Source organism: Raphanus sativus, chromosome 5 (genome assembly GCF_000801105.2).
Source record: "Raphanus sativus cultivar WK10039 chromosome 5, ASM80110v3, whole genome shotgun sequence".
In the NCBI taxonomy this organism is placed as follows: domain Eukaryota; kingdom Viridiplantae; phylum Streptophyta; class Magnoliopsida; order Brassicales; family Brassicaceae; genus Raphanus; species Raphanus sativus.
Window position 1 is genome coordinate 439,833 of NC_079515.1, and position 14,200 is coordinate 454,032.

Genomic DNA, 14,200 nt, shown 5'->3' on the forward strand with positions numbered 1-14,200 from the left:
AAGTATTATTTAATTGTGTATTTAATTTTGGAAAACACATTAACTAAAGTGAAAAAGACATGCATAAAAATAGGAAGCTTAATTAATATTATTGTAAATAAAAGTGAAAACTAAGGGGTATTTTTAAATGGGTACTTCTCTTTTAATAAGATAGATATAGATATATAGATTGGAAACAATGTAATACTACTCATACTACTACATATTCTCTCTTTCCTGGTCAAAATAAGATCATAGAAACAAATTAACGGTGCCGTCAAAAAAAAAAAAAACAAATTAACGGTCAGTAGTATTATTTAACTTTTAGCAATAAAAATGGGTACAATAGTTAGGAAAGACATAATCTCAAACAATTCATTAATTTTCAGACGTGATATTTCAGCAATTTAGTTTTTTTTGTAACAATTCAGCAATTTAGTTAATCAATTTCCTTTCAGCATGGTTTTTGTAGTTTGACTTTTAATTATGTTTCGTAGATTCCATTATGTTTCTTATGTTAATTCTATTTTTTGTCAATTTCTTATGTTAATTACTACCGTTATTTTTAGTCATCTCGCCGAATTAAAAAATACTCATTCTATTCTAAAATATTTGATGTTTTTGTTGAATATATAATAATTAAAAATATATTTTTCTTAAAATAATATTAAAACTATAAAATAAAACTAACTCAATCAGTCATTAGAAGAATTATAAGATGTCATTGATCACACCATTTTTAACAAACTAAAATTATAAAAATGTCAAAATATTATCTATTTTAAAACATCAAAATCTTCAAAACATTATCTGTTTTGAAATAGAAGGATAATTACTCTACGTAATCTTTAAAACATTATCTGATAATTACTTAACGTTTTGCCAATAAAACCCATTGGACCATTTCTTCTGCAGCTGTTTAAACTCTAAAACGAGTCTATTAAACGAAATTGTAGTTCCTTTTTTGTTTAGGAAAAGCCAGATCTTTATTAATTTTCTTTTGTTGGCTCGTGTGTTCGAGTTTATTCGAGAAAGGATAAACAACAGCCAAAAGAAATGAGTGATTGTAAGAAAAGGCCCACCAATATTGTCAGTGACAGTAACTTTATGAAATATGGAAGAAGATACAATGATGACTTAAATGACACCACCAGCTTATAATAGCCAATACGTTATTTGATATGACAGAGCATTAAATCATTCGTGTGTTCATATGATAATTATATATCTATACCACATCTCCGCATGCATGTACATCAGTACATGCAAAACTTAAATTAATGTCTTTTAAAAGAATTAACTTAAACTAATTCTTTTTTGAGAAAAATTTAAACTTATGTTGGGTACTGTAGTTACTCTTATTACAAAAAGGAAGTTTTATACTGCTCTTGATGTTTTATTGTTCTTTTGTTCTCGGTCGTTTAGTGAATAGATATGTTAAATACATACAAGAAATATATAAAACTGTCTTTTGCAAAAAAAAAATTATATATATATATATGCAAGAATTGATGTATAGGGGAAAAGTATTCTCTCCTTTTCCACTGATGAAATACCTACAACTTTGACCATCATTTCCTAGGTCACCACAACACTTTCTCCATTTTTATTTTGTATTATACTTTAAAATCTTTTTTGTCTTCTCCATGATTTATACTTACATTCAGTCTCGCTTATAGGCGTGGTGAATATTGATATTACTGGTCCTGGAACGATGAATGACTTCTTGATAATCAATGTCTGTGGCTTCTATGTAACTTTATAAATAGTAAATACCATCTCTAAATACCCAACAGCAACAAAAACTTAATTTGCTACATAAGCTCGACACATGTGATTAACTGCGTGTTTTATCAAGTTTAGTTCGCGTTTCTGTCCATAAATGTAAACTCTATTTTTGGAAGAATCTGACATTTGCTTTAGAAGATTCTGATCCCGTGCTTAGCAATATACGTATATTTTTTTACTTTCAGATGTCTTATAAAGTATCTCAAACTTTGGAAGAAAAAGGAGAATGATTAAAAGTGACTTAATGGAATTTAAAGAAGCACAGAAGTGGTAGTTGGCATATGAGATAGATATTAAAGTTTCATAGTAATGAGTAATGACGCTTTCGTATCTCTATCTAAATAAATAAGTATATAGAAACTATTCAGTTTTTCTTCTTCTTTTTAAAACGAGTAAATGATGAAATGACAGAGAAACGAGTGAGGTGGAATAGTGTTATTGTCATTTCAAGAAACTGTGCTTACGTATATTTTGTCCTAACATATTCAGAGTTTGTGTCAGTCTCTCTCTTCCTTCTTCCATTTCTCTTTCTGTGACGTTTTTAAGGACATGAAACGGTGAATCTCTGCTAACATCACGTACAATTACAGTCGCTTATGTCACCATCCAATCATACGTCGCAGCTCCTTCAGCAGCACCTCATGATTGTTGGACATTTGTATTGGGCTTGGCCCAACTAAAATTATGATTTATCATATCTTTTAAGCTCTGAACTCAGTACATGGCCCATCTCTCTCTCTCTCTCTCTCTCTCTCTCTCTCTCTCTCTCTCTCTCTCTCTCTCTCTCTCTCTCTCTCTCTCTCTCTCTCTCTCTCTCTCTCTCTCTCTCTCTCTCTCTCTCTCTCTCTCTCTCTCTCTCTCTCTCTCTCTCTCTCTCTCTCTCTCTCTCTCTCTCTCTCTCTCTCTCTCTCTCAAATGGAGTCAAAACAATCAAATCTTGAATCACCTCTCAAAATCCCAAGTCCTATCTAAATCCGAACCGGAAAATCAAAATCGGATCCGAACAATTATACAAAAATATCCGAACGGAATTTAAGAGTTTAGTAATTTGAAGTTTGGTTATAATCCGAACTATGATCCAGAGATATCTGAAATTAGTTAAATATGTTGATGTTTTTATATATATTAAGGTGATTTAGATATTTTAGAATATTCAAATTATTTTGTAATTTGTTTTATTTGTTGTTTTGAATAATTTTTAGTTAATTTAGATAGTTTAACTAATTATTAAATAGATTTGTAAATAATTTATATATTTTGAAAAACAAATTGTTAATTTTTTAGGCTTAAAATACATTTTTGGACGATTTTAAACATTCATTACAATCTGATCCGAACTGTCCAAAAGGAACCGAATCGAGTCCGACCCGGTAATTTATAAAATCCGAATGAGATTTATGAGCAGAACACCGAAAATTTTGAAAATCAAAATCAACCAAACTGAATCTGACGGCCTCCGAAGGCCCAGGCCTCAAAAAAATCCAATCGGATCATCATGAAATCACAGTTTTCAACTCTGATCACAGAGAGATAACCTTTTTTGTCATCCTTTTCATTTCATTTCATCAAAGAAATTTTATAATGGTCTTTGATCAGAGCCAGGTTACAACATATTCTTGTAACACAGAGAGATAACTTAATTAGATGAAATAACAGGTTTGAACAATCAACCAGACCGATCGATATAATGACATGATATTGTAAATTTGTTGTTACTTCTCAGGTACAGAAGTTCAACAGACACAATATATGGTTAATAGTACCCGATATCCGAAGTGGTACCCGAACCCGACCCAAAAAACCCGAACCGAAATCCGAACCGAAGTAGCAAAATACCCGAACGGGTATTGAATTATGAGAGATTGGATATCCGAACCCGAACGTGTAATACCCGAACCCGAATGGATATCCGAAAATAACCGAACTCATGTACTATTAACCATATATTCATAGTTTACTTCTCTAATTTTATTCAAAATACTTATATTAATTATACACATGGTTTAAAATTAGATAATATACATATAATTGCAAGAAAAGTGATTTTTTGCTCACTTAAAATGCTTAAAATGATGTCCAAATTTTAGTTTCATGTATTAACAAAAGCTACAGCTAAAATTTTAAAACAATAATCAAATTAGTGTATTTTATTTTTAAGATTTTATCTTTAAATCATTCAATGTATTAAAAATAAAATATCAGTTAAGTAAAATTTATATTTTTTAAAAGAAAAAAACTTGAGAAATGAAGAAGTTAATTTTTTCGCAAAATCTAAATATCTGAAAACCCGACCCGAAATAACCGAACCCAAACTAAAAATACCCGAACCCGACCCGAAGTACAGAAATACCCGAACGGGTTTTATACTCCTATACCAAAATACCCGAAAATCCGAAATACCCAATCCGAACCCGAACGGGTATTCGAACGCCCACCCCTAGATGACATTGTGGATTTGTGGGTCGAACCGAATTAAGTTTTTGCATGTTTTAGTTTTGTCCTCGAAAGATTGATTAAACCAACAATCATTTGACAAATGGTAGTGAGCTGGAGTTCTGTTCTCCATGTACTCTCTATCCTCCTAAAATTAGTAAGAAACAAAAATTAATAAACGTTTATATTGCACTAGAATTAAACTAAAGTTAAGTATCATTATAGTTGAAACTAATCCCCTTAGTTTAGTTCTTAAATTGTTCCCGCTTCATTTAACTGACAATCTATAGCTAACTGAAAACGAACAAACAAACAAAAAACTTCATTGATACTTTTTGTTACTCTTGTTTTTCGTATTTGTTTCTTTTTTGGTTACTGCATATAAATAAAGAAAACCCTCTTCCTCTCATTTTGTAACTTCTCTCCGGATAATCAATTCCTCTTGTAACTCTTATTTTCTTCAACCACACAAAAATACACAACAATGGAAACGAAAACTGAAAGCAAAGATCAACAATGGACGGATTCAATTTCTCAATCTTCATCTTCACGATCATCATCAATCACATCTGATTCTTCTGATGGACACTTTGATATCCGACATTTTCCTCTTCCTAAGCCAACATTGTCTGCAGCCGAGGCACAAAAACAGAGAGAGACACATCAGGCTTATAACTCCTCTGTGAGCTCTTACACCGGTTCGTCATGGTCCTCGGTTCGCCAGAACAACCTTGCTGACTCGCCTGGTTACGATCCAAACCGTATTCCATCTTCGGTTTTCTCTAGCAAACAGTCTAATTCGACAGAATGGAGTATAGCTTCTAATGAATCCTTGTTTAGCATCCACGATGGGAGTTTTGACATTTCAACAAGGGAGGATCATGGAGTACCTTCAGGGTTGAGATTGGGTGAGATACCTAGATTTGAAGAACCGGTTCACGAGATAACCGAAATCAAACCGGTTCCTCTTCCTCTCCCTCCTCCTACCTTTGCTCAGGTTGAGAAACCCACAGAACCTGAGAAAGAAATGATTCCAGAAAAGAAACAAAACGATGAAGAAGAATCAGACTCTGAGATTAACCATGATGATCAAAACGAAGAAAGCGACAACGAACATGTAGAAGAGGAAGAAGAAGATATGTTCCAAGAGAAGGTTGAAAAACAAGAAGAAGTAGAAGATGCGAAGGAGAATAAAACAGAAGATACAAACAGTACAGTTTCATATTCCCCTACCATTTCTTGTCGCTCAGACACCAGCAATAACAGCGTTTGTTCTTTCGCGTTCCCAGTGTAAGCCATTTTTAGAGAAAAAAGACATTGTTTATAATTTCTTGTGCAGGAAGAAACCAATGAAAACCCTAAAATAACTTTTTTGGTATTCATGCAACAGATTGCAGAATGAAAATGGAGTAGACAAAACGCCGTCTTTGGAAATAAGAGGGAACGCTTCCCACAACACAAGACCCGAATATCTGCTGCCTCAATCGCCGATGCAACCGCCCCAACCTGAACCGCTGCCGCATTCAGAACCGCAATCACAACCCCAGCGGACGGCGTCCAATAGATTAGAGTCCCAAACGCAATCGCCAAAAACTTGGACAAGTGGTTGCTTCTCTTGCTTCCACTGTCCTTTAAGATGCTGGTTTTTCAAGTAGTGAAAACATTTGTTACCGAATGTTTATACTGGTTGCAGGATGATATAACTTTTATGTAATGGTGATGCAGACACAGAAAGACCACATTTTTTTATTACTTTATTTCTTAACGTATTGATATAGTAGTACCTAAAAGACAGATATAATTCACTACTCAAACCAACTTCATTTTCTATTTATTCGTTTAAAAAGGTTATAACTCCTATTTATATCCTCATTATTGTGGTTAACGTGTTGAATACATGGAAATTTAGTTTAAATTTAAAGAGGAGGGCATAGGCGGGTTGAGGTCCATCTCTCTCACCTCTCTCTCTTGTTTTCACTCTTATTTACTTTTCGTTTACACTAATACGTGCTTGTGATATAACGAGCTGCTTCAATGATGTTTCTAAAACTGATCAGTGTCATGTGTTAGTAAATGTGTCATATATATATTGGCTTGTGCTTAGATTACATGTATATCTATAATTCTGTATAACTGATCAACGATGGAGTCTACTTACATATATTCAGTGCTTAAATTTCATAAAATCATAACCATGAATAGCTGGAGAGGAGTGGAACAGGGGCGGATCTAAGACTTTATCCATTGGGCTTTACTTCATTAGATTTTGCTCTCTTCGTTTCTTTTGTTGGTCCAAGATTTTGGATCCACGAAAGTACCACACAATCAATAACCATCAATAAAAACATTCACATAGTATGTTTTAATTTCGTAGACGTGAAAAAAGTTATCGTTGTAAAAGTGAGAACTTGCTTACTCTGTAATGTACATGTGCACACCATTATACACCATTACATAGGTAAAATGTAGCATGACATAAACTCATCTACACACATAAACATATGTTGCGGATGACAAAAGTAAAATAAAAATACAAATGTTGGGTTACTATCGAGTACGGTAACATAGGGATTGGTGTTTGAGATAGGAACAGTGCAGAGACAAAGTTTATTACCCTACGCATTATAAACAGATTCAGTAGTTATGTATCTCTGTCTTTTCACTGATGCCATCTTTTCTTATATAGAATCCGACTATTGTTAATATATACGTGCAGCATATGCATGTCACTCTTCCCCAAAGTAAAATTCAGGATAGCAACAATTACACTAAGCTCAGGCACTATGCTGTACGCATGCCTTTGTACAACAATTTTATACTCCCTCTGTTTCATAATAAGTGTTACTCTGAACTTATTTTCTTGTTACACAAAGAGTGTCACTTTACAATTTCAATGTAAATTTTACTAACTTTCAGCTGAAAATTAATTGCAAACTGCATTGATTTTATAAATAATTTTATTTATCTAAAATACTATTGGTCAAAGAGGTATAATTAATTACAACTTACATATATTTCAATAACTTTCTTAATCTGTGTGAAAAATATCACAACGACACTCTTTAAGAAACGGAGGGAGTATTAAAGTATAAATTAAATTTCAATATTTTGAAATAATTAAATGAGAATAACAGTGAATAGAAATTTTGGAGGAGGGGGACCGTTGAGTAAATGACTCTCTTTCTTTTTCTTCTGTTTTCTTCAGTTTATCTCTCGAGATGCCCAACCTGGCAACCTCTTCACTCCATCCACCTTTTAGCGAATTATATAACAACGTAGTAAATACAAATTTTAAATATCGTCGTTTTTTAGTCTTTAGTAATTTATTAAGGGTCACTTTATATACTACTATATGTTATAGATTTGTATAAAAAATCCATCATATATACTTGCTAAAACACACAGAAATTTTAACACAATCTACAAGAACTCATACTACTAGCACATATTTAATTAGCTTTCATAAGCGGACCGTACATCAACGTTTCTGTTAGAAGACCAGTTAATGTTCTCGAATTTTGAGTAAACTATATGATGATAGAATCTCAGAAATGTGGCCTCTATCGATACATGTGTATATGGATAACGTGTTTGTATAATTTCAATAGAGACTTCAAACTTCGATTGAGGTGATTAATTTGTATACGTCTCGAAATGGAATGTGTATTGTCAAGAAAATGGCATGTCTGCCGACGGCATTGTGTAGATTTGAACATTTTCTTTTAACGACCGAAGTTACTGAATGGATGTTCTATTTATCAAATTCCACGTATACCTCACTTTGTTCATACGTCTTTTTGTGTGTTGCTATTTGTTGTGAACAGCCGTCGTTAGGTTAGAAGAAGAAGAAAGAAGAAAATGTATTGAGGCAAATATCCATTTAAGGTTTTTTATTAATGATGTGATAATAATTTACAAACCCTTAGATTCATATTTATACAGCCTCAAAAAACCGATTTCCTTTTCCCAATAGAAATAATAATTTTTCTAAACCGAAAAGGCATACCGTACCGCGGGGATGAAGACCCCCGCACCCCGCAGATGTCAACCTTGATAACGAGTATCGCCCGCATTCGGTCGCCCGCACTATGTCCAATCCACGAATGCTAAATATTTTATGCAACATTATCTTTAGCTTATTATTCATATATAATAACCATCATCATATTTACGAATTATTTCTGGTCGCTAGAATAATTAAAAAGGAGTTACGGGATGAATAGAAATTACTGTCCAACTTTGAAAATTTATATAGTTTTATGAATAATTCAGAATTTATCTCTGTGGTGCATTTATATGACTTAAGTATATGTATTGTTTAGGGCGAGACCCGTTCTCTAGGATATTATTGTCTTTGGTCATTCTCATGATTGATTATTAATTATTATCACGATACGACATGTATAGAAAATTAAACCTATTAAAATCCAATCTTGTTCATGCCACAAACTTTTTTTTTTTCACAAACTTTTGGAGTCGGTGAAGTAGACATGACTTAGTGGATTCTTAGTTTGTCCGATTTCTCCTTTTTACCATGTGATGTCCTAAGATATCATGTTCATCATCACCCTTTATTTTTCTCACTACCTCTGTTTTGATTCATAAGGATATGTATTGCTTTCGTCCCTTCTAACTAGGCATGAGACTTAAAATACGGATCTGCAATCCGATTCAGTACCCGTTCGGATTTGGTCCGAAAAACAGATATTCGGAGAATCTGAATTCGAATAGTGCTTCTATAAATCTAGTGGATTCATTACGAATTTGAATCGTAAAATTTTTGGTTCGGGTATCCGGATCTGGATCCGAATTTATTATATATTTAAAATATAATGATATTTATATATCTATACCATATATAGTTTATATATACAATAACTAAAATTTTAGTTTTATTATATTTCAATAACTTTTCAATTTTATTTTTTTAAAAATAATTTTAAACAGACTAAATAAATAGTTAATTAGTTAGTTTTTAATTTAGTTTTTAAATTATAAATTTTTTTAAAAAAATTGTTCGGATTCGGATATTCACAGGTATTCAGATTTTTAGTCTGAATTTCCAAACTCTGAATATTCAGAAGGTCTGAATCCAGATCCGGATATCAATTTTACGGATCTGACAGATCCGAATACGAATCCAAATGTCCTACTATACCTGGGATATCCGATTCGTCCCACCCCTACTTCTAATTTTCCTATTAATATCTTATACTATATAAAGACAATGTACAATTTTGGTACAAGTTCAAAGTTAATGCTATCGAATCACGCAAATATTTATACTATCACACATATTTTACTAAATCCTTATATTAAAATAAAAAGAAGAGTATATATAAACAATTATTTTTTTCATTGGAATATACGTTTAAATATCCTCTATATATTAAAGGAAAAGCATTGTAATTTAATGAGTTCATATTACATATGTCTTGTGATAGTCCTACGGCAATCTGAAAATGAATACGTACGCTGACATGCTACGTGCAGAGAGTTTCTCAACCAAACTATATAAATGCGTTTATACTATATATACTTTTTTTTGTCAATCGCGTTATACTATATACTATTTTACGTTTTTAATATAAAACGCACATGCATGGTTCTACGGGTTATACAAAGTCTTACATAGAACAATTTACCAAAAAAAATCACTACTGTGTAGGTTTATTTTATTTTATACTTAATTTATTTTAATAAAATATTATCTTTCATGTGCTATGAACAATCTGTCTTTTAATGTTAATTACGGTATTTTATATATTTATCAACCACCTTTATATATTTTTATATACACATACATGTAAGAGTGGGCACGAATCGGATATCCAAGATTTTGGAGGTATTCGTGATACAGTCTATTTCGTCTGAATAATCAATTATCTTATTTGATTTGATTCGTAGCCATTCAGATATACGGTGTCCCAAATATCCAGAAAAATTAGATTTTTAACTGTTTTCGATCTGAAAAAATAATTAAATTAATTAAGAATAAATAAAATCTAAATAATAAATTTTCTTACAAAAATAAAAAACTTATCTTTAATATTAATACCTAATTTAATAAATTTAGTAAATAAAAATATTGTAAAACTATGTAGAATATATTATTTATATAACTTATATATATATAATTCATTAAATATATGTATATATAAGCATATAACAGATCATATCGAATATCCGTTTTTAAAAATATTAGTATTTGTGAATTACTTCATTTTTAGGGATACTGCATATTAGTATTTTTTATTTGTAGAATTAAGAATATCCATATCTGATTTTTTCCAAATCGAAAAGATTAACGAATCAAATTAAAATTTACAGATATTTTGTCTAACCCTACATACATGTGCACTGATGTGATGTGAGAACTTATATAAATAAATATTCACTACAAATGAAGATTCTAATTCTCTTAGAAGCTAAAATATTCTTTTTAATGTTTCCATTCACCATCAACCAAATTATAATGAAATGATTTGTCTTAATATTTTCTTTTCTTTTCTTCAATTATTATCTAAACTTAATTTGACTTTCCATGCATTTAGACATTATAATATGAAACTGTTGGTTTGATATTAGAACCGTCTAAAATTCATATAACATGTAACCAAATAAATAATAATAGTTTTTGGTAATCATTGAAAAAACTAAACTTCTCAAATATTTTAACTGAATAAACAGAATAAATATTGAATTAGAATGGGTGTTATATTTTAATAGATTAAAAAAGAAAAAGCTAATTTAAAATCGAACGATATCCAAATTAAACATAACTAATATCTTATTATCTTAAGAAATCATGAAATTAATAATCTTATTACGCGTAAAATGCATATTATTAACTAGTATTTATATTATTCCATATATATTACTACATCCCAACTAATACAGGTAGATGGTGCTTCTCAGATGAATCATGGAAAGACAAGGAAAAGTTCTCAGGTCAGGGGTGGTACAATACTCTGCCAGGTTTTGAGGGCTTGATGGGAGCAAGAAACACAAGGGCGAGTCTATCTCCACTGCACGCAGAGATTGAAGCTCTCATTTGGTCAATGGAATGTATGAGGAATTTAAGGCAGTATAATGTTACTTTTGCAACGGATTGCTCGCAATTGGTGAAGATGGTTTCGGAACCAGATGAATGGCCAGCCTTTGCAACCTATTTAGAAGACATAAGAAGTCTGAGGAGTAGCTTCAATACTACGAAGATCATTCATGTACCAAGGACGAATAACAAAAAGACGGACAGTCTAGCACACAGTGCAAGAAAGCAATCGTCTTACGTCATTTACATGGATGCGGATTCCCCTGTTTGGTTAACAGAGTCAATATGAGTCTATAATGTTGCTGACAAAAAAAAAAACTACTACATCCAAATGTTAAAACGATTTTCATTTAAATAAAAGAAAAACAGGGTTTAGTGATGTCTAATAAGTGTACTTGTGTTAAAAAGGCAGTCATGACTCAATAAGGTACGCGAGGCGTGCTATGAGTAATCCACAACTTTTTAAAAAATTTGTCGATAACAGCATGCCGTATTGCCCTTCCACATATACTATATACTACATTGTATATGTAAGTTGCATTTTATAAATGGTCCCCCATATATAAATATAATCAAGGTCTATAAATTCACTCAAAATATATAATATTTAAAATTCGAATATCCGCAAGATACTCAATTTAAAAGGTGGATAAAAACTCTTAAGCATAAGCTACATATGCTAAACTGTAAAAGCCTAGCTCTGATGATTTACAAAAACGTTATGTAAGAACATCATCGGTAAGTGATGGTGGTTTTTATATCATTGATGATAAAGTGATGATCGTTTAATCGGTCATAGTATAATTATTAGATCCAGAATCACTTTTACTAGTGACTGCAAATCTGCAATGGCGGCTGTAAAAACGTGTTTATTTATAAATTATAATCTTTTGGTTATTTCATCTAAAGAGCATTAGTTAGATGTTTTGTCAAGCTACTATTATGTAACTTTCACGTAAATATATGTTCAATAATTTGCGTTCTTCACGTAAACTTGTTTGGGGTCTTCTTCTTAGCCGTGTACTATAATTGCCATTCATATCTCTTTTTTTTTTTTGTCACTGGCCATTCATATCTCATACTGGGATAAAATGATATCCGAATTGTGTTTCTCGTCCGTATATAGATTTGCAGATATGATATGATCCATAATATTAAAGATGAAAATGAATTTGACTGATTAATCAAAGCACTTATTTTATTTTCCGTTCGAGGATAGCGAAATCTGCCACGTGGCTCTACTACATCCATAGCTTTTTAGCATAAATAGTCGCAATTCTTCTAAATTTTGGAGGCTTGTGATACTGGTAGGGTTCTTCATATTCACTTCCAAAAGCATCTTCCTCTTTCTTTTCTTTTTTTTTTCTTTTTCTTTTCATATTCTCATTTTATTCATGCTTTTAAAAAGAAAAACGGAATCAAATACTTTTTTTTTCTCTATTTCTCATCCTTCAGTTCAGTCCCTCTTCTTCATCATCATATTTTATATACTCACTTTATAAAATAGCAAAACCCTAGATTTGCTGTTACCGTTCAGACTCAGGAGCTAGCTATCAAGTAAGCAAAAACATCTCTTTTTCTCGTGTCGGAAAAGAAAATCCTTATAGAAAAATGATTATTAAACCCTAATTTTCTTCAAATAAGTATATATTTTATGATTTTTTCTTTCGTGAATTTCAATATATTATCGATCACTTGTTTACAAAAAATCGGAAACCTAAAGGATAATATGATATTCTTAGAAATTTTAAACTAATTAAATTGTTTTCTTTAAAGATCTCAACAGTAGTAGCATTATGAATACCGTACCTTGGAGAGATGCAAACGACGATGTTTCAGGCGGGATTAGGACAAGACGTGATGGAGAAGTACAAAAAGATACAGAAGAAGCTGTCGTAGCCACCAGTGGCAAACCCGTAATTAAGAAGCCACCAACCTCGATTTCTTCTTCTTCTTCTTCGTCGTCGTGGATGAAATCGAAGGATCCAAGAATTGTTAGGGTTTCACGCGCCTTTGGAGGCAAAGACCGTCACAGCAAAGTGTGTACGTTGCGTGGTCTACGTGACAGACGCGTGAGATTATCAGTCCCCACGGCTATCCAGCTTTATGATCTTCAAGAACGTCTCGGCCTTGACCAGCCTAGCAAAGCCGTTGACTGGTTGCTCAATGCAGCCAAAGAGGAGATCGATGAGCTTCCTCCCTTGCCCGTCTCGCCGGAAACTTTTAGTCTTTTCAACCATCATCAGTCGTTCTTGAATCTTAGTCAACCACCGGGTCAAGATCCGACCCAACTCGGATTTAAAATCAATGGGTGTGTAGAAGATCAGCCTAATACTACTACTAGCCGTGAAGAAACCAACAGTCATCACACTGGTTCTTATGGAACCTATCAAAACATGGAACAGCATCAACAACAACATACGAGGTTTCAGGCAGATTATCCCCATCATCATCAACATCAACTACATAGTCTTGTCCCAATTCAATCACAATTCTTGGTATGTCCAGTGACGGCACCATCAACAACTACTACTATACAATCGTTGTTTCCCTCATCATCATCAGCTGGTTCGAGGACTATGGAGACAACAGATCCAAGGCAAATGGTAAGCCATTTTCAAATGCCATTAATGGGTAGTTTTTCATCTTCCCAAAACATTTCGTCTCTCTACTCCTTGTTGCATGGTAGTAGTAACCCGATGCCGTCGGTCCAGTTCGACCGGAAGTAGAAGAACTGAAGGCGTAACAATCTGATGTGAAATTGGATTATGGAAACAATTAATGTTTGATGTGCTCACAAGTGAAGAGACACCAAAAAAAAACATGGTAGTTAATGTTGTACCTTTTTCCTAATATTTGTTCTATACGAGTCAACGTTATATGATTGATTTACTAGTATGCGTGCCTGTGTTTGGAAAATTTCTCATCTACATGTAACTTTTTTTT

General features: G+C 32.4%; 2 protein-coding genes across 2 annotated transcripts; both read left to right on the forward strand.

Annotated features, from left to right (window-relative positions):
* Positions 1-4,643: 4,643 nt before the first annotated feature.
* On the forward strand, positions 4,644-6,003 carry LOC108860701 (uncharacterized). The gene is made up of 2 exons (XM_018634559.2): positions 4,644-5,490; positions 5,591-6,003. Exons 1-2 carry the CDS (start codon positions 4,685-4,687, stop codon positions 5,853-5,855), a joined length of 1,071 nt encoding a protein of 356 aa, XP_018490061.1. The 5' UTR covers positions 4,644-4,684; the 3' UTR covers positions 5,856-6,003.
* Positions 6,004-12,566: 6,563 nt separating this feature from the next.
* Positions 12,567-14,200, forward strand: LOC108859678 (transcription factor TCP13). The gene is made up of 2 exons (XM_018633586.2): positions 12,567-12,811; positions 13,031-14,200. The coding sequence occupies exon 2, from the start codon at positions 13,051-13,053 to the stop codon at positions 13,981-13,983; it is 933 nt and encodes a 310-aa protein (XP_018489088.1). The 5' UTR covers positions 12,567-12,811; positions 13,031-13,050; the 3' UTR covers positions 13,984-14,200.